This window comes from Prunus dulcis, chromosome 1, assembly GCF_902201215.1.
Source record: "Prunus dulcis chromosome 1, ALMONDv2, whole genome shotgun sequence".
Classification (NCBI taxonomy): Eukaryota; Viridiplantae; Streptophyta; class Magnoliopsida; order Rosales; family Rosaceae; genus Prunus; species Prunus dulcis.
Window position 1 is genome coordinate 6,769,433 of NC_047650.1, and position 26,784 is coordinate 6,796,216.

At 35.2% G+C, this 26,784-nt stretch overlaps 4 protein-coding genes across 5 annotated transcripts; 2 read left to right on the plus strand and 2 right to left on the minus strand.

Annotated features, from left to right (window-relative positions):
* Positions 1–1,020: 1,020 nt before the first annotated feature.
* Positions 1,021–2,882, minus strand: LOC117615099 (CASP-like protein 2C1). The gene is made up of 3 exons (XM_034344102.1): positions 2,688–2,882; positions 2,433–2,571; positions 1,021–1,457 (listed from the first exon to the last, which is right to left on the minus strand). Exons 1-3 carry the CDS (start codon positions 2,840–2,842, stop codon positions 1,203–1,205), a joined length of 549 nt encoding a protein of 182 aa, XP_034199993.1. The 5' UTR covers positions 2,843–2,882; the 3' UTR covers positions 1,021–1,202.
* A 9,783-nt stretch (positions 2,883–12,665) lies between these two features.
* On the plus strand, positions 12,666–13,520 carry LOC117622689 (nicotianamine synthase-like). The gene has a single exon (XM_034353452.1). It carries the CDS (start codon positions 12,666–12,668, stop codon positions 13,518–13,520), a length of 855 nt encoding a protein of 284 aa, XP_034209343.1.
* Positions 13,521–15,511: 1,991 nt separating this feature from the next.
* Positions 15,512–17,464, minus strand: LOC117631757 (the record flags this gene model as incomplete). Its single annotated transcript, XM_034365087.1, has 7 exons — positions 15,512–15,790; positions 15,918–15,989; positions 16,468–16,523; positions 16,576–16,651; positions 16,805–16,877; positions 17,194–17,283; positions 17,379–17,464. Coding segments are annotated over 7 exons (666 nt in total), but the record flags the coding sequence as incomplete, so codon positions are not given.
* Positions 17,465–17,630: 166 nt separating this feature from the next.
* LOC117615691 lies at positions 17,631–19,906 on the plus strand. Of its 2 annotated transcripts, XM_034344821.1 has the most exons (5): positions 17,631–17,752; positions 18,337–18,375; positions 18,699–18,767; positions 19,077–19,160; positions 19,413–19,906. In XM_034344821.1, exons 1-5 carry the CDS (start codon positions 17,698–17,700, stop codon positions 19,715–19,717), a joined length of 552 nt encoding a protein of 183 aa, XP_034200712.1. In that variant the 5' UTR covers positions 17,631–17,697; the 3' UTR covers positions 19,718–19,906. The 2 variants fall into 2 exon arrangements, with proteins under 2 accessions (XP_034200712.1, XP_034200713.1); XM_034344822.1 differs by lacking the exon at positions 18,337–18,375.
* The last annotated feature ends 6,878 nt before the right edge of the window (positions 19,907–26,784 follow it).

Genomic DNA, 26,784 nt, shown 5'->3' on the forward strand with positions numbered 1-26,784 from the left:
TATCAACTTTTATGTGCATTAATAGATTTTAGGTTTTGTTAAGTAGCAGGACATGTGCCAATAATATGGATATATAGGAGAGAGAGCACAAGGAAAATAGAAGTGAATGTCACACTATTCCACGCTTGTTATAATATGGGTGGATGATAGTTGATATTTTCCCAATTTATGGTACATTAATGAATAAATACATGTGTCATATCATGACATGAGTTAACTGTAACAGCATCTGACTGTATGATGGTCACATCAAAAATTTAATCGAGGATATACTGTGGATTTGAGTCTCGAAGAAAGTGCTTAAGCAATACGTGGAGCACTCCGAAAGGGAGCAAGTCTAGCAACATTGATCATAGAATAAAGAATACATAGTCTAGCCTTAGAATAAGAAAAAAGATACACCAGTTAGGAGATGAATTGAGCCGGTGCGCTACGTCTATAGACAGACGAGGTGTATTAGAAATTGATACACCAGTTAGTTAGAAGAAAAAAGTGAGTAAAAATCTTCTGAATGTTAGAAGACTATCACAGAAAATATTGTCAGCTGTCGTATAATAAAAATAGAGAAAGTAAGGAAATACAATTCCCCTCACATTCAGTAATTTATAGCACTTTTGAAATTTCAGTGGAGAGATGCCCAATTATTTATGGATTGGTTGACCCATCAGACTCGGGGCCTAAAATATGATGACCTATGGGCTTATCAACCATATTATCTTGATCTGGGCTGCAGGCCCGGAAAGCTGCCCTCTGCAGTTCTTACCCCAATTCTAGTTTGAGGTGTGACCACAATTTTGAAGCTGTTTCAGATGTCCCCCCTGAAATCTCACCCCCATAAATAACTTAATAATTTGCAGTTATTCTGTTTGGTATAGAGGTGGATATTAAAGGCCAACGGGGTCTAACTTAGTGAAAAATGACATTGACTTATAGATTAGTGGTCTTTGTGTGAGAAACTCCCATTTCACTTATAATTTAGACTATTTTTCTTGTATTAAAAATTAGAGATGAATATTAAAGTGATCAATAAAACTGTCACTCCCATTCTATTTGCTTCTCTTCTCGAATGTGTGCCTTCTCTTCTGACAAGTCTGTGCTTTACAAGTATCCATTGCTTTTGGTGTCAAAGCTTTATTTGATTTCATTAAATTTATTTCTAGATAAACATTCATAATTTATACATTATTTGCTTAGAAAACCTGTCACCCTCTGCTCTTTAACAAAAGGAATTGTTTCGGTGAGTAAAGCCTAAAGAGATTGAAGGCGCTGATGAGGGATATCCAAGCCATTAGGATACAGGCCACATACCCACATGCCAAAGCCCCACCAATTTGAAAGCAGAATCTTGTATATTTGTTGCACAACTTCATCCATTGAAAATCTTGTGCGCCTTTTATTGCTAGCACAGAAGCCTCAAGCGCAGCTGAGTTTGCTCCAAATGTCACGTACACAGCTACCTGTTTAGCAAATTATATGCAGCAAGATGCAACAAGACGAATAGATGGTTAGTTTCATTTATTTACATGTTACAAATACAACATTACAGAGTGTGGAATTTTTAAATTTTTTATATAATTTTTTTGTTGACTCTATAATTGTTTCCCTCTCGAGAGTGGGATGCCACTACGAGTTAGGGTTGAGGGCTAACTTAATACGACTTCATACAAATAATCATTTTAGTATCCTGTTTAGTTATAAGCTCACAATAATAGACAATGACTTGTTTGAATAAGTAGAGGACCAAATCTAAGATTTATACCCTCACCCATCTTAACCAGTTGCCTTGGTTGGTTTCCGAAGGGAAGGCTAGTAATATGTAAAGTACAAAGAAGATTAGATTTCCATATACTCTGAATGCATATGTGGTTTATGTGGGATTGCAAGGTAATTGGTAGTTGGGAGAAGAGGGAGATGGGGTAGGCGCGAGAGAGAGACTAGGGAAGGAACATTGGGAAAACTTTCTCATCAAAGAGAGACGAATTAAATAAGACATCCTAAGTGTTGCTTGTCCTGGGACTGAAGAAATTTTTTTATGTTCCTGGCTGGTGTATCTGAAACATAAACAAAAGTTATTCTTGGAACTGGGAGTATTATTGTGTACAAAAGCAACAAAAAAGGAAAAAATAAAGATTGTGCAAGTGCATAAAATATAAGCCAGCTAAAAATTTAATCCTAAGTTATCTTCAAATTTCTTTTAACAATACCTATAATTTTGGTTTTATCTATATGAAGAACTCATAAAAGACATGCAAATATGGGCGTCAAGTTGGCTAAAGTAGATGTGCACTCTACTCTGCACTCGAATTCGAATCGCAATCCCCGTAATTTAGATTAGATTAAAGTAGAATATCGCTTGTATAAAAAATAAAAATAAAAACTCATAAAAGACATCCAAAGAGAGGCAAACTCTATACATGGGAAAGGGTAAATACCTGATCCAGCAAGAAGCAAAGCCAAGCTACGTATATGTTAGACCCTTTCAAGTTTTCTTTGCACCAAGCTGACTTTGAACACTTTCCAAGTTGAAGCAGATTGTAACCGGCAGCCACAGAAACAACATAAACCAAAACTCTTTCCAAAAAAAAAACCAAGTTTTGAACGTTAACGTACTTATAAGTAAGCAAGGAAGAAAATCGAAAGGCCAAATGTCAAAGAGAAAGAGCAAAGAGAGGAAAAAGGGAACTTACGAGAGGCACTTCAAATCTCTGAAGGTAGCTTTTCTATAAATGAAAATCACATATTTGGTTTGAGAATCGAAACCTACTAAACATGCCGTAAGGACTAGGACTAAGACTGCACAAAGCCTTAGAAAAGCCTCCGTTTTCGCCGTCCCATGCTTCATTTTTCTTCTTCTTTTTTTCTTCTGGTCAATCTGTTCACAATATCCGTTCTTCTCAATGCTCCCATGACTATATTTATTGGAGAGGCTGCGTGGCATACTTGGGTTGGGAGCAACAAAAGTTGTGGACTAGCGGTAGGAAAATGTCCACGTTGTGCACAAAAGTGATGTACCCCACAGACTGAAAATGGTAAGTGAACTATTGATGCCTTTGGGTGAGGTTTTCAGATGAAGTCGGGTTACAAATACCTATATTTACGTATTAAACACTTGAGTTATTTTATCCAACATTCAATTAAAAAAACGTGGGATATTGGTATAAGGTGACCATCATGGTATACGCTTTTGGCTTGCATTACGGTTCAAAGTTCGAAAGTAAGTCATCTTATGCATGTTCAGGAATTGTATAGCATCCACCATTATCATGATTAGGGTGGTTGGGTACCCAACTTTCCCCTTTGCCAGCAAGACGCCTAATATTTTATAGGGTAATTATCAGTTGATTATTACGAAGTTGTTCGTGTTTTAGAATTCGATACAATAAGTTTTTTTTTTTCTCAGTCGTATTCATAATGTTTAATTCAATATAATTTTCATACCTCCATTAGTTTGATCGTCATGTTCTCCATTAAATAGTGACATCATCATGTTCCCCATTAAATAGTGACATGACAATCAATTGTATCACATAGAGTCACTTATACTGTCACATGGACTAAGTAATGAAAATATATTTAGAAAGGGTCCTTGGGTTTACCTCAGTGGTTGAGGTGCTCCCCCCTTCCCCCCATGACCCAACTTCAAATTCAAAAATATATTTAGAAAATATTTATAAAAAAACTAATAAAAATCACTTATTTTTTGTTTTGAAAAAAACACTCGCTCCCTTCAACTCCCATGGCATCAACACCTTGCACCTCCCATCTTTGCACCCCAAACCCAACCCACACCCATGACCCATCCACATCCACCACCACTCCACCAACCCTACCCATGAACCCATCCACCATCCGTACCCACAAAGCCAAACCCCAAATCCACTTCACCGGCTCCTTCCCTACCCCAAAAACCAAGCCGTCCCCTCTGTAGCTTGCAAAAATTAAAAGAAATTTGATTCCTTCACAAAACTGAGTAAGAAATTAACGCAAATTCATGGAAGAATTAGTAATTGCATCGGTCTTTGGAGGCAAAATCTAGAATCGAACCACAATGATCTTCGCGTTCTCCATCCTCGTAGGCCCACCAGTGTCGTGACTAGCCTTCTTCTCGAAAACAAGTCCCTACAATGTGTTGACGTGAGTCTCCTAATTATTTAAGGAGATTTATTTCCTTGATTAATTAAGGGATTTACTTTCCTATTTTTATATAGTTGTAAATCATTGTATAATTAGGAGATACTTTCCTAATTCTTTACTGTATCTAATTCCTTGTAAAGCACCCTGTAAACTCTTATATATACCTCCTTATGGAGAAGAATAAAGTTAACCTAATACATTCAAACCATATTCATATTTTTAGCACAATGTCTCAATATTGTCAATGGATACTCTTCACAATCTTGATATCCCTTAGGTCCACCACTTATGGCTTCACGGGTCCGCCATTGAGAGCACGACGTCGACAACAAGCGGTGCGAGAGGAGTCTAGTACTGGCTCACTCACTACCTTACTGTTGAGCGATGTGCTTGCTTACTTGACCAGCGAATCGTGGTCTGTGAGCTTGATGGAGACGACCATGGTAATTTCCTCCTCCAATTATGAGTTTTGGGTTTTGGGGCTAGCTTGGTTAGCAGGTTTGTGGGTACGGATGGTGCGGTGGTGGGTTGCGTTATGGGTAGAGTGGGGGTGAAGTGGATGGGTGTGGGTTGGTTTTGTGGTGCAGAGGTGGGAGATGCAGGGCATTAATGTTAGGGTGGGCACTCAAATCAGCAAACCGGAAATTCGAGCCGATCCAAACCGGAAAAAATTAAGTTGACCAAAAAGTCAACAACCGGTCAAAAATCGAACCGGACCGGTTTGGACCGATTTCAGATCCCAGACCGGGCCAAACCGAACCGGTCAAATTAAAAAAATATATAATTTCAATATATATTTATATTTAATGCTATATTTTTAATTTTACTAAAAAAAACTAATATTTATCCAAGTTCAATTTCAAAATATCTCTCTTTTTTAACTTTAATATTTATTTTTATATAAAATTGAACAATTTGTTAATTTTCAAGTAAAATAATAATATTTCAGTTGAGAATTGTATTAAAAAATAATTTTTATAATCCGATTCCAAACCGGACAGTTTTTGAATTTTTTATTAGGTCCAAACTGAACCGTGCCCACCCCTAATTGATGCCACGGGAGGTGAGGGGGAGAAAGTGATTTTTTTATTTATTTAAAAAAAGTGATTTTTATTAGTTTAATTTTTTTGAAATTTTTTTCATTACTTAGTCCACGTGGCAAAATATAGGTGAGTCCATGTGGCATCATTAATTGTCACGTCATTATTTAACGGTCAAACTAACGAATGTATGAAATTGAAACGAAATTACACGTTATGGATGCAACTGAGACGAAAAAGACTTATTGTATCAAACTCTAAAACACAAACAACTTCGTAGTAGTGGACTGATAACTACCCTATTTTATATTTACAAGTTGCAACCATTCGAATCTCAAGTTGCCTTGCAACTGTCCCATCTTTTATCAAGTCATTTATTGTTGTCCTTAAATGATATACGTACAGTTAATAGTTCATACCCAGAAAGGTAACAAAACGGTGTTTATCTACACAACCTACCGGTGTACATTTACCACCATACGTCTTTACCCTTTAGGGAAACTTTTCGAAACTCATTTAGAAAGTTTTTTGTGTGTATATTTTTTTCATAAGGAAAACAAATCATTGACTTCATAAAACTTCTCTGACAATGATGAAAATATGTGTGATTGTGAAGGGCAAAGCAGCTTCAATGGTAAGATTGAAATTATTCAAGATTTTGATTGTTCATACCCCACGTTGTAAGATATGTGTAGCTAGCTACAACAAGTCTGTCATTTTCATGCATCAATACGATTTGAAACGTGATAATGTTGCCCTGCCTCGTACTCAACCGTCTTAATTAATTATCACGTTTCAAATCATATTGATGCATGAAATGTCAGCCATTAAGAGTTGGCTATAAACACAATTAAGAGTTGATTATTGTGCTCTCTAAATGTCAGCCATTCAAGTGCTGAAGAACTCTGCTTATAATTACCCGAGTGGAGCATTGGCAATTGGTAGTTGCTGTGTTCTAGTTGTCTCCACTGTGATGTTATCTTGTAGGGCCATTGGGCTCTAATTTGTCTTAGTTGTTTTCAGAGTTTTTGACCTTCTTGTATCTGTTTGGCTAATAATATTGGTTGTCAAAACCCAATATTAAAAAAAGTTAAAGAAATTCCAATATTTTAATTATAAAAAAAAAAAACTAAATAGTTTTGACAAGTGTCAAAATTTCATTTATTTTGAGTAGCCAAACTTTGTCCTATACAAAATATATGATTTAATATTTTTTAAAATATCATGCATTCATACTTGCAGGTTAAATCGAAATTTCCCCTTAGTGTAAAGGAGTCAAGTTTTGTCCTGTGTAAAATATATTATTTAATATTCTCTTAATATCATGCATACTTACATTCATATAGTATATATTATAGTAGTATGGTCACGTGGTATATTTTGTACACTTGTTATAATATAAGTGGATATTTATTGATATTATTCTCTAAAAGGGGGGAAAATAAACTTTATCGTCCACTCATACACGTATACAAAATGTATCATGTAACTATATTACTGTAGTATTCTATAATTTCTTCAACAACAAAAAAAACCATATAAAAAAATCAATTATTAATAAATGCATAAATATACGCGCATGCAGTTATCGGCAATCAGAAATACCTTGTATACTCAATAATTATTGGACTAGTAATGTCACGAGAGAGTACATTTAGTGCTGAATTTTTTTTGTTGAGTGTTCTTTATAGTTGGTAGTTTGGTGGTTGGGAGAGGAGGGAAATGGGGTAGGCGCCAGAGAGAGACTAGGGAAGGACCATTGAGAAAACTTTCTCATCAAAGAGAGACGAATTAAATAAGGCATCCTAAGTGTTGCTTGGTCCTGGGACTAGAGAAATTTGTTTATGTTCTTGATTGGTGTATCCGAAACATATACAAAAATTATTTTTAGAATTGGGAGTATTACTACAAAAAGAACAAAAAGAGGAAAAAATAAAGATTGTGCAAGTGCATAAAATATAAGCTAGTGAAAAATTTAATCCTAACTTATCTTTCAAATTCCAAAAAAACAGAAAAAACAGTTATCTTCAAATTTCTTTTAACAGTATTCATAATCTTGGTTCTATCTACATGAAGAACTTATGAAAGACATGCAGACATGGGCTTAGTCAAGGTGGCTAAAGTAGATGTGCTCTTTACTTTGCACTAGAGTTCGAATCGCCCCCTCCGTATTTTCAATTAGATTAAAGTAGAATATCACTTATATAAAAAATAAAAATAAAAACCCATAAAAGACATCCAAAGAGAGACAAACTCTATACATGGGAAAAGGTAAATACCTGATCCAGCAAGAAGCAAACCCAAGCTACGTATGTGTTAGACTCTTTCAAGTTTTCTTTGTACCAAGCTGACTTTGAACACTTTCCAAGGTGAGGCAGATTGTAACCGGCAGCCACCTAAACAACATAAACCAAAACCCTTTCCAAAAAAAAACCCCAAGTTTTGAACGTTAACATATTTATAAGTAAGCAAGGAAGAAATTCGAAAGGCCAAATGTGAGAGAGAGAAAAAAGGGAACTTACAAGAGGGCCTTCAAATCTCTGAAGGTAGCTTTTCTATAAATGAAAATCACATATTTGGTTTGAGAATCAAAATCTGTTGGCGTGACTTATGGACTATTAAAGTTTCATTGTATTATAAATATGACCTCCTACAATATAAGGAGAATAATATACATAAAATTCCCACAAACAAATATTTTCTCCTAGTTCATATTTTACATGGTATCAGAGTAGCGATCTTGGAATTGCTTACTCTAGTTTCCAACCCCCGCCGTCGCTATGGGGGTTGATGATTTCGACGCCGAGTTGAGTGCCCAGGTGGCTCAGCTCCTACAGATGCAGACTTCGACCTCAAACCAGATTCTGAATCAGGATCCTATTTTGATGACCCTGACTCCGACTATGATGATGACCTCGACTACGAAGATGATGACCTCGACTCCGATGATGACCCGACCTTGAATCTATCTATGATTCATACCCAGATCCCGGCTTTGACTCCAACCCTGACTCAGGCTCAGATCTAGATCCGGATTCCTACTAAACTTGTATCTTATGTATATTTTACTGCACAAATTATGACTTCCCAACTAACGACCCGGACACATGGACGAAATTGCGCATACTGCGATGATTCGAGACACACTCGTACGACTTGTTTTAAATTGCATGGCTACCCCGAATGGTGGGTTACTTTCAAAGATCGAACACAACCCGATACGACCCGTAATGATACTGGTTATGGATTTACTTCGGATAAGAGTGATTTCACGAGCTGGATAATTGATTTTGGTGCAACTGATCATATGACATTTGATCCTAATGATTTTCTGAATACTACCAAATCCCGACGAACTTGTATTGCTAACGCCAATGGAGTTACTTATCCTGTGACAAGGGTTGGCACTGTTGCACTCTCATCCTCTCTTTCATTGTCTAATACTTTGCTTGTTTCATCTTTATCCAATAAATTGATGTCAGTTAGTCAGCTTACTGAATAATTGAATTGTTGTGTACTCATTTATCCGAGTTTTTGTTTGCTTCAGGATATTCACACTAAGGAGATTCTTGATCGTGCTACTAAGAGAGGGGGCTATATTATGTAGATGAATACAATCCCGGCATGGCTAACAGTGTGACGCGTCTTTTTGATAGCAAACAAAAGCAAATCTGGTTGTGACATCGTCGATTAAGACATCCGTCTTTTAGTTATATGAAGCATCTTATACCAAGTTTATTCTCAGGTTTCAAGGACTCCGACTTCACATGTGATACTTGTATTTTGACCAAGAGTCACCGCGTGCCCTATCCGTTGAGTACGAATAAGTGTACTACTCCATTTAAGTTAATTCACTCTGATGTCTAGGGACCTTCACCTATCCGTTGAGTACGAAAATAAATTTTATGGTTCACTCATATTATAACACATATACAAAATGTATCATGTAACTACACTAGCGTAGTATTCTATAATTTTTCCTCAAAAAACAAGAACTGTATAAAAAAAAAAAATCAATTATTAGTATCATGTATAAGTATATGCGCATGCAAGTCGGCAATTAGAAATACCTTGTATACTCAATAATTAATCAAACAGCTTAAAAGAAAAATCAATGTCAAATCCATATCATTGTCTCTTTCTCACCCTCGGACACTTCCAAATAAAAAACGAACCCCACATCCCAAAATATCACTAGTATACCTTTCACGGAATATGGGAGCTTATATTTATCGGACTAGTAATGTCACGAGAAAATACCTTTAATGCTGAATTTTTTTTGTTGAGTGTTCTTTATAGTTGGTAGTTGGTTGTTGGAGAGGAGGGAGATGGGGTAGGCGCCAGAGAGAGACTAGGGAAGAACCATTGGGAAAACTTTCTCATCAAAGAGAGACGAATTAAATAAGACATCCTAAGTGTTGATGGTCCTGGGACTAGAGAAATTTTTTTATGTTCCTGGTTAGTGTATCCGAAACATATTCCAAAACTAGCTAAAAATTTAATCCTAAGTTATCTTTCAAATTCCAGAAGAAAAAAAAAAAGTTATCTTCAAATTTCTTTTAACAATATCCATAATCTTGGTTTTATTTATATGAAGAACTCATAAAAGACATTTAGATATGGGCTTATTAAGTTGGTTAAAGTAGATGTGCTCTCCACTCTGCACTCAAGTTCGAATCGCTCTCTCCGTAATTTCGATTAAATTAAAGTAGAATATCGCTTGTATAAAAATAAAAAAATAAAAAAACTCATGAAAGACATCCAAAGAGAGACAAACTCTATACATGGGAAAAGGTAAATACCTGATCCAGCAAGAACCAAAGCCAAGCTACGTATGTGTTGGACTCTTTCAAGTTTTCTTTGTACCAAGCTGACTTTGAACACTTTCCAAGTTGAAGCAGATTGTAACCGGCAGCCACATTAATTCCAAAGGACTTCTATCTCAGGTAATTTCAAATTCATTCTAATATATTATATCTAGTTATTTTAATACATTCACTCTAGTGTTTTCTAATTTTTTTTTAATTATATAAAAAATTTAGTCTCATTGTCAAATCCAAATCATTTTTTTGAAATAACTCCATCAAAATAGGGCGTATTCACAAGAGATTTTGTGTTTGAATCCCCTTCCTGCAATATGTTTGTCTAAAATGTATTAATATTTGTGAAAATACAACAGCTGAAAATTGATTTCGCAAATGAAAACAACAATTTAGTTATTTCTAATCGTACTGCCAAAACATTAAATTTCATAGTAATAGAATAGTTTGGTGAGACAGTATTCCTTGAAAAAAAAAAAAAGAAAAAAAAAAAAGAAAGTGAGATTCATAATTACCCCCGAAAAGACCCAATATGTCAATATCGACCCATTGTTTAACCTGGCTGGCATGGGCTGCACGGCTAAGTCAAGTTTCAGTGACTTGATCCAGCATCAAAGCCCAATCCGCTTAATCCAGTTTCAGCCTCTGTGTTTTTTTTTTTGGGCAATATATTTTGCAATAACATTTGTAGGAGAAAAATGAAGTAATTGTTAAACTTACTTATTTAATTGCAAATATACAAAAAGCAAAAAGAATAATAAAATTATAAAATGGAAAAAGAACAACAAAACACATGTCTAATTAAGATTGGTAGTAGGGCTGGTTCCACGAGTTTGACTGATTGGTCTTTTCTCTGGCCTCAAGTTCAACTACTTGATTTGTTTTTTTCTTTTTTGTTTGTGAAAGTTTGAAAGGGGGAGAGGGAATGTGTTGTTGGGATTCGTACTTGAGACCAGTGATGTGCAGGCAAATGTTTCTATCAATGAGTTATGAATCATTGGTACTGCTTGATTAGTCTTAAATTTTTTTTTTTTTTTTTTAACCTCTGCTCAAAATCTACCAGATTGAGCTAAACCTCAAACTTGTACTTTATATTGCACGGACACGAAGACACGGAGAAACAACAAATTTCAAAAAAACTAAAACACGGGGACACGACAATTAATTTCTTATTATTATAATAATACTTATATATTTAAGCAAAAATAAAATATTGATATTCATAATTCAATTTTACAATATCATATATAGTGAAATTCAAGGTTTTCAAGTCTTTCAAATGTAGTTTATTAATTTTATATGAATTATAATTGAATTAATACATTAGTTAACTATGAGTATGAGTTGAACGATGTTCGTAGAGTGTCTTGACTATGAACACAACATTGATCGTTGGACACAAATGTTCAAGAAGTATTCGAGAAGTGTCTGAGTGTCCGAGTATCTGACACTCCAACTTAATAGAGTGTCCGCTGCAACATAGCTTGTACTCATACATATTTGACTGTTCTTAAATAATTCGTTGCCAATTAATAATTGCTATTACAGCTGCGGGGTTTTTTTTATTTAACTTTTGTAATTATATCTGGCAACAAGTAGTCAAAATATTATATTTTGGGTAGAAATGACCAAATATCTATAGAATTTTTTTTTCTTCCGTAAGCATGTAAATAAGATATCTTTAAAATTTGGACATACAATTAATTTGAGCCTCCAGGAGATTGTCTCTCAGGCATTTCCCATGCCTCTTTCAACCTCAATAAGCTCTGATTCTAAATTCCGTTCACATTCAATTTCAAGTGTGAACATGAAAGAGTTATAGGATCTGTTGCTTTACTTCATTATATATCCATTCATGGAAGAACACGCGTGTGGAAGGAATCTCCTTTACTTCATTATATATCCAAACCAATAATATTTTGGATTTGATGGCACGTGCACTCTCATAAATTTAATAAAGGTGGAGGTGGTGTGTGATCATCCTTTTATTTTATTTATTTTATTTTTTATAAGTGATAATATTACTTACGGGGAGGGATTTCTCTCTTACATATACAATCAAGATGTTAAGGGGGTTTGAACCTGAGACCTCTAATAAGTAAGTGAAGACCCTTTTCCACTTAACTAGATCCCATTGACGTGTGATCATCCAATTTCATATATAAGATTTGGTACAATTTTATTTCTTTTTTAATATGCTAGCACTCGATGCACACGCGATGCAATTTTTTTAAAGAAGAAATTTAATTGAGGAGAAAATTCTAAATTGGGACCTATGTTATGTTTCAATATTAGAAGAAAAAAAAAAAGTAACATATTTGTATAAAAGGATTCTTACAGAATGTCTGTTTATATTATTTTCTCATCTAAAAAAAAGAAAATATGGGCGGAAGAAAAGTTCAGCATTTGATGTGTACGTGTATATATATATATATATATATATATATATATATATATATATATATATATATAACCTATATGAAACAAACCAAGATCCTATGGCATGAAGCACCCCGTTTGAGTTGACCATATCTAGAGATTTTGAAACGTAGCATATGCAATCCAAATTCTGAATTCCTATAAATACATGGAAAAGCCTTTCCACAAGACCCAAACCAGAGCTTCTATACATATACTCCAATCTAAACGACAACGTGTTCACTAATCACCAATGGCTTCCTTCCAAATCTCCAACTCGGAAACCCAAATTCCTGCCCAGCTTCTCATAGCTCGCATTACACAACTTCATTCAAGCATTTCCAAACTTGACTCTCTTCGACCTTCAAAGCAAGTCAATGCCCTCTTCTCTCAGCTGGTCAAATTATGCATTCTTCCATGTGACATAGATATCATGGACTTGTCCAAAGAAGCCCAAGTTATGCGTGAGAGTCTCATGAATCTTTGCGGCCGAGCCGAGGGCTTTTTGGAGCTTGAATTCGCCACACTCCTTGTGAGTGTTCCTCAACCTCTAAACAATCTCAATCTCTTCCCTTATTACGGTAACTATGTCCTCCTGGCCAACTTGGAGCACAAGATTCTCCTCGACAACGGGTTGGTGCATCCACACAAGGTAGCCTTTGTTGGGTCGGGGCCGATGCCTCTCACTTCCATGATAATGGCTACTCATCACATGAAATCCACTAATTTTGACAACTTTGACATTGATGAGAAGGCGAACGATGTAGCTCGAAAAATTGTTGCTTCAGACGCTAAGCTAGCAAAGAGGATGAAGTTTGAGACACATGATGTAATGAAACTTAGAGAGAGGCTTGGAGAATATGACTGCATATTTTTGGCTGCCTTGGTGGGCATGAAAAAGGAAGAGAAGAGAAAGATTCTTGGGCATATTGGGAAGTACATGAAGGAGGGAAGCGTTTTGCTTGTGAGGAGTGCAAAAGGGACAAGAGCATTTTTGTACCCTGTTGTTGAGGAGCATGACTTGCTGGGATTTGAGCTTCTTACAATCTTCCATCCAAATAATGAAGTTGTCAACTCGGTTGTTCTTGTGCGCAAGCCTACCTTCTAGGTTATCTTCTGTTTGTAAATTACCGGTGTGTGTGATGATGTATTTCTGTTTTCTACGTGTTGACAATAAATTGAGAGCTTACTTCCTCTTGTTCTCTTGGTTTTTTTGTAACCAAGGGCGTGCTAGCTCTTATATATATATGAAGAAACAAGTTATCTTAGTACAAATTACATTCTCATCCTAATAATCATTCTATGATTATGAAGATCATTCTTTTTCTTCTTCTTTTTTTTGCAGTGGATTCCTGAACATGCTATAATCGGTAGCCTTCCTTAAAAAAAAAAAAAAAAACATATCAATTGTTATAAAGCTAGTGAAATAAGAACTACAATTACAATATGTTGGGGAATAGCGGCTCGAATTAGTGGTCTATGGTGTGGATATACTCGGTGACCGGTTAGGGTTAATGAGCAATCCATCGGCCGACCATAGAATGTGCCACTCTCGGTGTAAGGCAACAAGTCGACCTCAGTGGTTCAGGTATTTCTTATTTGTATTTTGAGTTCTGTTAGTGTATGCTTTAAGTTTTCTTACTCCAAAAGGCTTGGATGACTCTTTCTAGTGGAACTAGGGTTTGATGTGGGTGTATAAATATATCCTTAAGTGGTTCCTTCTGCCGTAAGGTGTAACTTAAGTTAATCAATGTTACAATATATAACCTTTGGGATGTGATCTTTCTGGTGAATGGAGATTCTTTGTTGAGAATGGTAGATTACTTGAGTGATAGGACCCGCTTTGGATTTTTCCTTGGAATCGGCGATGAACTCTGTGTCTGTCCAACACCTCGCAAATGTCGGGCCCACTTTATTAGAATACCCCTAGCCTTGTTTAAAACAAGCATTCTGCCAAGATTCCGACAGGATCTGCCCTATAACTAGAACATTTCCCCAAAATATTAACATATAGAAAACTCAATGATTTAATCCCAACAATCCAACATACATAGTTTCAACGCAAATCAAAATCCTATCCAAGTAATAATGGCCGCAAGCCCTCAACACAACTCTAACATGGACAATATCCAAAGCAATTAATTTAAGATTAGGTTTACAAAACTGAAAAGAAGTTCAAATGGAAATAATCAAAATAGGAAAACTACAGCTGAAGGAAGGCAAAACATTGGAATAAATGCCTAAACGTGGTGTGGTCAATCTCGTCTTCGTAAGTCGTGGGGCACAAAATAGATAAAAACATGAGATAAATTCGAATGGGTGGATAAAAACAAAATTTTGAACATAAGTATACTGAACATACTAACCCCGCCGTTTTGAAAATAATGATAGCAAAACCATATAGATGTATATATAAATACCATAATGATAATTGAAACCATTGCACACTCGTTCATATATTGAAAACCATGAATACCGTGAATAAGTGTACTAAGAAATTCCTTCAACCCGCAAGCATACACTTCCCGAGACACATTCTTGCAAAACTGTAGCCTGAGCATTCTCATATAATTTATGAAAACAACACCACACGCAACATGCAAAGTAACTTTTCAGTTATATAAGAATATAGATATATAGACACAAACCACACCATACCACGACCAAATGATTCTGATCCGAAAATTCCTATAGGACAACTATGGTCCACTAAACACATCCTAGATGTTTGATCGCAATCCAACAGTCAGATCATCGTCAATCGCACAATTGGACGACAATCGATTAGCATAATCCATCAAGATATCCAATTATGAATCCGTAAATATATTATTTGGTTTATATGATCAAGCACACCACACCCCACCCCCCCAACACACACACAAACTCCTTGGCTTCGCCATTATCCGTGCTCTAGTTTTTTGATATTTTATGTTTCCCTGTGTCACCATGTCACGTATCCGTGAACCCATGTCCTCCTTCGTGCAACATAGGGCAAAACTCTGATCGTTAATCGAACGATCGAATATTCGAGCATGCCATCGTGCTTGGCATGACGTGGGGATGATTTTGTGTGTAAAACATACAAGTTTTTAGGAGTAGACCCACTACTACAAAATAGTTAAATCACGACACAAAATAGACAACGGTGACCGTCGTGATATCTCATCTTATACAAACATCTGGGATAAATCTGGATTTCATGGGAAATGAATAAATTCCTGAGAACAGTTTACCATTTATCATACAAACTGATCCCAACACTCCTCTCCAAAAATAAAAATAAAAACCTGGGAAATGAAGTTTCCCCCATATATAGACAAGGTTCTTCGTAAATGAGCCAAGAGTCTTTCTCAGAAAGCTGAAAGTTCTGTCATCCTGAGTTTATAAACAGAAAATGTGGTTTTGAGACATGTTTGCACAAATATATATACATGGAGATATCAGTACAAGCTTCATTTTATTTTTCAAGGAAGAGAGAGAGAGAGAGAGAGAGGGGTAGTACCTGCTTCTTCTTTTTCAAGGACTCTTCCAGTTTAGCAATTTTATCAGTACAGGCTTTCTCATCATCAGACTCCTTTTTTTATCTTTCCTGACATGACATCAACCCATCAGAAAATTTTGGCGTATTCGATTTCACTATAAGGAGGAGTAAAGGAGTTTTGTTGGTTACTCAGTTGTTCATATCATGTGCAGAGCCTTCAATTCTCTTCTTCATAGTTGGAAATGATGCCTGTCGTGTCAAATAGAACAACAATGCTCAACAGAGTTGATGGGTTATATTAGCTAATAATTGCAAGGCCTGTTCTGCAGTTTTGATATGATACTCTTAAATTTTACTTGTTACTGGAAAATGGAGCCAAACTAAAGGGGCTACATGCATAAGATGACAGTCCACAATGTCATGTTCTGTGTGCAGAGTATAAAAAAGCAGAGGCTTCGTATCCATAAATCCAAAACCGAAAGTGTGCAGACAAAAATGCTAGTTGCTGAAAAGAAACTTAGCTAAATCACTATATGCACACAAATAAGCTAGTTGCTGATTAGGTAAATACCTGTCTAATTGAATTTATGCTATTAATTACAATTACAATCCAGTTACACAGAAACGCTTAATAGTATGAAGAGAAATCAGATGCAATTACAAAACTGTAAGGAACTACCTTTCAAGGCCTGTAGATGGTTGGCTTGGTCCTTGCAAAACTTCTCATAGAGTCCTTGGAACTTGGCAGTTTCAGTCTCAAGCAATTCTCACACTGCAGACATATATTACATACAACCAAATTAGTAATCAGAATAAAAATTTCGGGCATCAAAACAAATTAACTAGAAATTCAAATTTCTCCGCAGGATCATCTATGGTTTTTGCTCTTTTCTTCTCCTTTCACAGACCTCGTTTGACAAATTTTTAATGAAGTTATCAGAATATTTAGGTCTCTTGAACATGCTAGCAGCGAAACTTTGTCTGACAATTGAAGAATACAAAAGGCATCAAATCCAAATGCCTAAATTAGTAGCTGTTTGAACATTTCATATAAAGCTTAAAAAAAGATCGTTCATCAGGATTCACAAATTAAATTAAAGATTCATATTGTAAATTCTATCAGAACTAACACAAATAAGCAAGCAATTGTACCTTCAATTTTCAGAGTTTATTGCAATTTGTAAACGAAATGGAAAACTAAGCAATAAAACAATGACAATCGAATTAATCTCGCAAAGAAACGATATTCGAATTTCCGCGATAATCAAACTGGACCAGACCGATAGATTCGGCTCACCTTGAAATGGTCTCTTCGTTCTTCTTAAGCCCGTCCTTGTGAGCTTTCTCTTGGATCTGGTGCAGTGCCGACATAATTCCTTTGATATCACTGTAAAATTCAACCACAATCTCAATCTCATAACATCGTCCACAAATCTACGAGCAAAATAAAAAAGATGAAGAAGAAATTATAGGAAAACGAACTTGGAGAGGTCGAGATCGAGGTGATCCGATTTGGCGAGCTGAGGCTCGATCGGTCCTCCTGCGGTTCTTGTTACTCGGTTTTCAAATTATAAAAAAAAAACCTTCTAAAAAAAAGTTAAAATAGTAAAATCTTTTTTTTTTTTTCTTTTTCTCTCTGAAAGAAGTTAAAATAGTAAAACCTTCTAAATGAGGGCGCGGGAGTCCGCAGCCCATTGAAGCCTATATAATAACCCTGTCTCTTTTCTTTCACAATTTACCCTAAATCCCAAGCGGCATTTTTATAGACAGCGGCGTTTTTCCCTTTCGAGCACACACAGTCATGGACAGCGGCCTCGTGTCTCCACTTTTGCAAATCCACCGGACAGAGCCAAACAGTATGTTTTTCCTCTTTCGTTTAATTTAAGGGTTTGTGGCGAAAATTATGTGCATTTTTTATTTTTTATTTTTGGTCGTAATCGAAGATGATCATAGAAACCCCATAAACCTGAGGAACAGATTACAAGGAGAAAGCAAAAAGATGCAAAACAAACAAAACAGATTCGGGCAAATTTTTATCTAGACACAACACAGGTTTATCGGAAAGAGATTTCCCGGCAAAACAAATAAATTAGAGCGGTGGGCATGAGAGCCCATACGACTTCAAAACGTGAACCAAGTAGGGTGGTGGCTGATTAGCCCAGCTTATTGTAGCATTTTAGAACCTGTTATAGCATTTTAAAAGTCCTATGTATAATATTTGATAGCATCATTTGATAACTATCCATAAATGCTATGTTATGCCAAACTTTTGAAACAGTTTTTGAAGATTTTCTTTCCAGCCAATTTATTTTGGTGCGTGTATGATGCATTAATAATATCGTTATTTGTTGATGGGATCATAGATGTCATTCCTTCTAACTTCTTTGCCATCATCACTGTTTTTCTTTCTGTATTTAACAATATAATTACATGAAAACAGGGAGCAAAGTTGTTGAATCGGAGGCTGTTGAACTTATTGGTAAGCTTCTAATTTTAGGGTCAAAGAAAAAAAGAAACAGCTTCTCTATTTACATATATATATATATATATATATATATATATATATATTTTAAAATCTCTTATGACATAACATCTATATTATGCCAAAATTTTGAATCAGTTTTTGGAGATGATTTTTTCTAACCAAGTTATTTTGGTGTGTACATGATATAGCCGATTTTTAATAACATGGTTATTTGTTGATGTAATCATAGATGTCATTCCTTCTAACTTCTTTGACATCATCACCTTTTTTATTTATTATTATTTATTTTATTTAACAATGTAATTGCATGTAAATAGGGAGCAAGGCTGTTGAATCAGAGATTGTTGAATCACAAGCTGTTGAATCGGAGGCTTTTGAACTTATTGGTAAGCTTTTGATTTTAAGGTCAAATGAAAAAAGAAAAAAATGCGCCTACAGCTTCTCTATTTACATATATTCGTTTTTTTTAATCTCTTATGACATAACATCTATATTATGCCAAAATTTTGAATCAGTTTTTGAAGATTTTTTTTCCAGCCAAGTTATTTTGGGCTATGCATGATGCATAGCTGATATATTATTATTTAATAATATCGTTATTTGTTGATGTGATCGTAGATGTCATTCCTTCTAACTTTTTTAACATCATCACCTTTTTTCTTTGTGTATTTAACAATGTCATTGCATGGAAACAGAGGGTAAGGCTGATGAATCGGATACTGATGTATCATTGTTTGATGAATCGGATACTGATGAATCGGATAGTGAAAAACTTATTGGTAAGCTATTGATTTTACGGACCAAAAAAAAAAAAAAAAAATTGCACCTACAGCTTCTCTATTTACATATATATATATTTTTAATCTCTTATAACATCTATGTATTTGTTGTTATTCTATGTAATGTGCTCACAATATTGAGTTTTGAGTTTTATCATCTTCATTCATTCATTGTTTTTTTATATATAATAATAACTGATTCTTTTTATTGCTTTTATTGTATTTAACAATGGATCAACGTATTGTATACAGGTCGTGAATGTGAGTATTGTTTAAAGGTGGGTGTTCACTTTACCCAAACATGCCCTTACAAGTATCATGTCCCAAAGAACGCAATTGTTAGCAAGAGGTGTATGGTAGTTTGTAATTTTTGTGGTTGCCTCTTTAAAGACTCATGTTGTGGCAGTTGTGGCCTAAGCGATGGATGTGCAATTCTCATGGATTGTTTACATTGTGGGAAGATAGGTGAGCACTTGACTTTTATGTGTCCGAATCGCGAGGGGAAACTTTCTTATTTTTCTTGTGACCCTTATAATGGTTCTTGTCGTTTGTATTGAAATGGTAGAGAATGGAGAGTTAATGATACTCTAAAAGTTAAAGCAAAGATTAAATGTTAGTTTCAATTTCAACAAATTTTAGAATTTTTAAATAGTTGTAATCTTCTTAGACATGTAGAGTAACTTCATGAGTAGATCCGAACGAGATTGACTCCTACATGTGGCCTTGTTTCCCTATGTTGAATGAGATTGACTGTATACAATAAAAGAAAAAGAAAAAAGAGTGGTCTTTTATGTCGTTTGCCATCAATGCCATGCTTTTGTTTAGCCATGCATCCTATCATCATTTGATGTCTACATTGCATTTTGTTTTTGCCGCAAATGAATTGCAATTTGCAACACATGGTCTATAGATTATACTAAAATCGTACACATATATAAAAGAGGGAAGGCGGAACCAAGTGATATGGCAGTGTCATGCTTGCATATGAATCATGATATGAGGGCCAAGTGATGCTTTGATAACCTCTGGGCGTTCGTTTGATACATCGAACTGTACTGACTAATTTTAGTCATATAGTATTAATTTGTTCCGAAGAGTATTGATTATTTGTCTATAATATTATAAGACGTTTGATGCTACACCAGATAAATAGCCTGACTAAGTTATAGCAATGCTAGATTTACAATGCTATACCTGCTAGATAAAATAAAAATTGAAACTACAGTGCGATTTTATATCATCAACTAGATCTTCAATGCCATTCCATCATCAAGGATGTATACAATTATGTTTCGCTTGGGAGGGCCTATCCTGTAGATTGGGAGCATTGAACCACAACCAAGAACCATATAAATTAATGTTTCTCTGCTATCAAATTCACCAAATTCTACTATAAGGTGTTTTGCTTCAGGCCTTTCGATTTTTTTCAATCGTAGTCCATCCCCAAATCTTCTCAACACACCCAACCCCCAATCTGGAACCTGAGCAGCCCCACCCCCACGCCCACACCCACCATCCACCAAATCTATTAAAAATCTGTCAATTTGTGTAGCAAATAATTTCCTACACAATTGAATATCCAAATCTGAATTTCTTTAACACTGAACAATGCATACTTGAAACTAAGATGGGTATTAATCAAAACTAAAAGGGAACCAAAATTGTGAGAATTTGTGGTTGGAGAGGGGACTTGATTGAGTCTATGTCTATGGCACAATGGATTATTTTGTTAATTAGGGGCTGGAGGAAGAGCCGACCTGCTGGGGTTAGAGGTTCATCGGAGTAGTCATTAGCTGCTGATCAACCCATGAGAGAGAGATATATTTGAGGAGACTATAGCAAATAAGAAATGTAGGGCATGTTTTTTTTGCCTAATCTTATAATTAAACGTGTAATATCTAAACTGGGGTGTGTGGGTTGTATTAGTTAGTCGGTAAGGAGAGTATTAAAAACCTAATCAGTTTAATATAGTCCGGTAATTAAATAATACAAGTTGACATCAAACAACTGACATGGACTATTTACTTATATCCAGAGTCTAATACGATTTACCAAACATGCCCTGGAAGTAGTTGGATATAATTGCCTGCAATGTAATCAATGTTACTGCATAAATCGGTGTTAGACATCTGATTGTTAGTCGCATGGTTTTTTTGGTAAGCGTAGTTTTTGTATCGAGGATTTTGTTGACAAGATGGAGGAGACCAGCCTCGAGGGGTCTCTGAAAATACCTATATGATGACTAAAAATGCCTAGATGAAGGGTGAATAAGTCAATTTAAGATTATAATCAATAAACAAAAAATAACCTTGGGTAGCAGGATTGATATGGCTTATCATTCCTGAAATGTACTGAACATAAAATAAAGAAATACGTAGAGAATTATTTACGTGGTAAAACCCCACCTCTGGGAAAAATCCACGGAACTCCTCAGTCCAACTCAAATTCACTATTGAACGATGATTACAAGAAGTACTCGCACACTTATCCTAGACACATTCTAGATAATGTTTACCAACTTCTTTGTAACTCAACTTCTGTCACGGGATGATCTTCGACACTCCTTATGTTGAACGCAATACTGGTCACGATTGTTTCAAACTCGCCGGAGGAAAACCGCCACCACGGTCTTGGTGCCCTCAACCGTATGAGTCACTGAACAATGCAAATGAATGCAATATGAATGATTAAAATGTTTAATAAATCACCAAATAAACATGAAACACTTGATGATTTATCCCAAATAAATGCACAGCAGCTTTTCCTAGAATTCTATATGCTCAACATAAATATTAAAAGCTGTCTATAAACAAAGCAGTAGGTCATGTTTTTATACAGATCTATTCTCCTTGTTTTAAAAGGAATTCCTAAAAGCCAAAAGATCATTGGCTAATCATATGTGATTCAACATTCAATTCGTCAGCTTTTGCATGCAATCTATCATGAATATAAGATTTAGATGCCTTGTGAATAACAGACGCCAAACTTTCTACATGGTTCTAATTGATGACGCCAAATAGGAGACCACAAATTCTATTCAATCATGAATATCTTATTTGATCCAATCTGGATTTTAAAGGTATGTTTACGTATCAGTAATAGAGAAAGTAAGGAATTAAAGAATTTAGGAATCGGGAAATTACTAAATCGGTATAGGAAGAATCATTCCCGTTAAGCTGTTTACTAAACATATGGAATTAGCAAAGGAATGGGGTTGATTCCCATTGTTATTGTTTACTAATTTGCATGAATCAGAATCCAATTTAATTTGATTACTAAAATGTCCTGCACATTTTCACCACAGCACATATATAATTTTCAAATTGGCTAACAACACCAAACTAATCTTGCAACAAACCAATAAGACGGTGTAAACATGAGGAATTAATATGCTGAACAAGATGAACAACAAGAGCTTAGTTCAATGATAATGTTAATAACATCTTTGTCCAGAGCCAATTTCAAATGAAAAAATAAACTCCAATAGATATATACCTTTCACCTACGTAACTAGTAAACAATCAAATAATAATAACCTGCATAATCTTCATACGATTAAATATATAATCTTCATACTACCAAAAAAGAGATATATAATCTTCACAAAAGTCTTTATCCATGACCATACTTTGTTTTGTGATAAATGTGAAGACATGAGATAGAAGAAGATAAATAGATAGATAAATAGATAGAATGACTTTCATAGCACAAGGCATTGCTGCTGCTTCTGGAAGGTTGTGTCTGCAACGTTAACATGAAAAAGAAGTTGGAGCGTCTTGGAACTTCTTAGCGTGAGTTTTTTTTTATTATTATTTTTTTATTTTTAAAGGGTTTGGGGTGTTTTGGAATTATGGTAAAGTGGTAAGGGTATTGTTGGAAGTTATTAAGAGAAAACAGGAATAGGAATCATATCAACTACTCACCCTAGTTGATCTGATATCTAGGTTTGAGGGGACGTGATTACGGATTTTGAGGTGGGGTCCACTTATTTTTTGATTCATGATTACAAGTAAATGCAGGGGAAGTCATGACTGGAAATCATTCACTTTCCTCCCATACCCATTACTGATACTTAAACATGCCCTAAGTGATTGACGCCAAATAGCCACTCTTTTATGGAGAAACAATATCTCCTAAAACAAATTAATTAGACCAAACAAAGATAATATTTTAACTTCAATCAAAATAGAGTCTAACTAGGAAAGTAATCTCAAGAGATAAAATCTAATCCTATTTTTTTTTTATAATCCTATAATGAATGCATAAAAGTGCATGAGTAAAAATCTAATCATATTATAAAAATTTAAAAAAAAAAAAGGGGGTAAAATAAAAGTGCATGAGTAAAAATAACTCAAACTAGGAATCCTATAATGAATGCATGATTATGTCATGATACCTGAAATCAGTTTCTCATATCGGTCAAGTCATGCCTCGGAAGTATGGGATTGAATGAATTGTGCCAAAACGTTCAGTAACAATTCTTCACACACTAATTTTCCACCAATGCTAGAGTCTAGGAAATGACAATACAAATTTCATATTAACAGTCTCCAAGGTCTCCCTAATAATTCTCCTATGGAATGTTTACGGGGTTGGTAAACGATAAAGATTCCTTTTATGACGATCTTTCTTCGGAAATTTCTTTAGGTTAAGAATCCAATCTTGGTCTCCCTTGCTTGTCACTGGGGTTCTAGATCAGGAAAATTGGAGGTGGCGGTCGGTGTTTGGCTGGATTTGTTATGATGCTCACAATGCATTTTTGACTCTGTACAAAGAACTATGATACTTTATTTAGATCACGAGAGGCTTTTTTTAACAATACTTACGTAGTGATGGGATGTGATTCAATGGTTTGGCAGTTGGTTGATTGGCTGGATCTATTTTGATACCCATAGTATGTTTTTGACTCTGTACAAAGAACTATGATGCTTTCTCTAGATCATAGGAGGATTTCTTTGACAGTACCTACGTAGTGATAGGATGTTGTTTTAAGGGTTTTGTGGTTGGGTTTTAGGTTTGTGTATTTCTTATAAGTTGTTTGACTTTTTTGTTTAGTCAATAGCATGGGTGGTACTCTTTCCTACCCCGGGGTTTTGTTTTCTCTGGGAAGTTTTTAACAAGGCCGCCGTTAACATCCTTTCTTACCATGTAATATTCCTTTCGGTTTAATGAAATATAATATATATTTTTTTAAGTATAATTTATTTGAGCTAATCTCAAAGTTCACAAAACTTACGAGGCATATTTAAACAAAAGAGAAATGAAAGAAAATCACCCAAATAAATAAGCCCAATAAGCAGTGGCGGATCCAGGATTTGAAAGTCGGCTAGGCAAAACTTACATATTAAACTCGAGATTACGAGTGAATTCATTAATGAACATAAGAAGATACATCTACTCATGGGAATGTAATGAGTTTTACCTCAATGCATCTCTATACATAAATAAAAGCTTTAAAAAATATTAAAAATAATAATAAAAATCACAAGTAAATGCAATACAATACAATACAAATTAAAATTATTTAAATTTAAAATTTTATCATACAAAGGTTAAATTAGAAGTCTTAAATTCCTCAATTATCATTGTATTATCGAATTAACATATTAGTTAAATATATATAAATTTCTATATATTTATATTGCCTGTTAAAATAGTTTTTTTGTTTGTTACATAATCTTCTATTATATTATATTGGCCCATACGATAAAGTTTTTAAATAATTCACCCATTATCATGAAGCCAAACCTCATAAAACCGATAAAACCAAAACTAGCCCATTAAACTCATCGACAATGAAAAGAGGCAGCCAAGTGTTGAACACTAAACACACCGTTTCACTAAAGGAGGCTAACCACAAAACGGTGTGTTTCGTTTATAAGGGCACCGAGACAAGCCAAGCATCGTCTTCTTTGCCAGGCACACAGTGCCTCCTCTGCAACTCAGAAAACTCTTCACAGGGAAGGTGTTGCTATGCCTTCTCCACTGAGGTATTTCATCGAGCAAGTGGTGGGTATTCTTGCCCAGCCACCAATTGGTGAGTGTAGGCCATGGCTGGATGGGCAACTAGTTAGGGATAGAGTTCTTTTTTTTTTTTTTTGGCTTGGCTAACACAGTTACCTATTTGTGTTTATGGAAAATTTTGGGCCGGGCAGCAGCCCAGCCTGCCCCCTGTGTAGAACCGCCATTGCCAATAAGAAATGCTTACTTGACTTGAGATTAGATTTTTACACTAGAAGAAGCGTCTATGACTCATCATGATACTATCTAAAATGCGACAAGGGTCTTTCCAACTTGATGGCATTGGCAGATAGTAAGACTGGGTTATGATGCATTGCTAATTTGCTACCATACCAGCATAAAATTTGATAACAATGTAAAAGGAGAAAGAGAGATTGCAGTTCAACTTCATTCAAAGAAAGAAGCAGTGCATGACCCCAATATAATGTGTGATCTAAACTAACATGAAATATAGAATATGTACAATACGTTGATTAGGGTCATTCAATCCATTCTTTTTCTTGTAAAATGTTTTATGCAATTTCGAAGGTGCCTCTTCTTATGATATAATATCGTATTTATTGTAATTCTATTTTATGTGCTCACAATACTGATTTTTGGGTATTTTCATCTTCATTCATTCATTGTCATGTGCTCACATTTATTATTTTGATTGCTTTTGTTGTATTTAACAATGAATCTATAAATTACACACAAGTGAATGTAGGTACTGTTTAAAGGTGAGTGAGCATATTGCACAACTATGCCCTTATAAGTATCATGTGCCAATGAACACAACTCTTGGCAAGGGTTGTGTGGTTGTTTGTAATATATGCGGCTCCCGCTTTAGAGACTCATATTATGCCAGATGTCGCTTAAGCAATGGACGTGAAATTCTCTTGGAATGTTCAATATGCGAGGAGCAAGGTGAACACCCTTCTAGGTGCCCAAGCCTTGAGGGGAAACATATTACAACCATTAATTTTGTATGTGCCAATAGGCTAGCGTTCATGACAAATTTTGGGGATAATCTCTGAATTACAAGAAAATACTTCTTCTTCTTTTTTTTTCCTTTTTTTATTCATTTGTGAAATTAGAAATTTTGTAAGGAGTTATTGACGAAGTCTAGAACTCTGTTTCCATGGTTATCTAGAAATTACCGAGGACAGGGATGAGATATTCTCTTTAAACTGCCTGGTGATGAGATGATATTTCTTATCCTCCTCTCCCTTCCTTCCCCTCCCCCTTCTCCCCCCCTCCCCCCACAAAAAAAAAGAAAAAAAAGACAGATTTCCTTTGAAACAAAAATTAGAAGAGGTAAAGGGCTGGTTTTGCCCCATAGCTGGCTCGGGCAAGAATAGCCCCACGGTCAGTTTTTGAAAAAACAATATAAAAAAGGCACAGCTTTTGCTGTCTTTTTCAATTACAATTACCATTGAGAAGCTGCCTTGTGGCGCCCACAATGGCAATGGCCTAACGGCTATAGTTGTTGATCTTACTCAGTTGCTTACTCAGTTGTTCATATCGTGTGCAGAGCCTTTCTCTTCTTCATAGTTGGAAATGATGCTTGTCAAATAGAAGAACATGTTGCGGAAAAATAGGAAATATGAATTTAAAGATAATA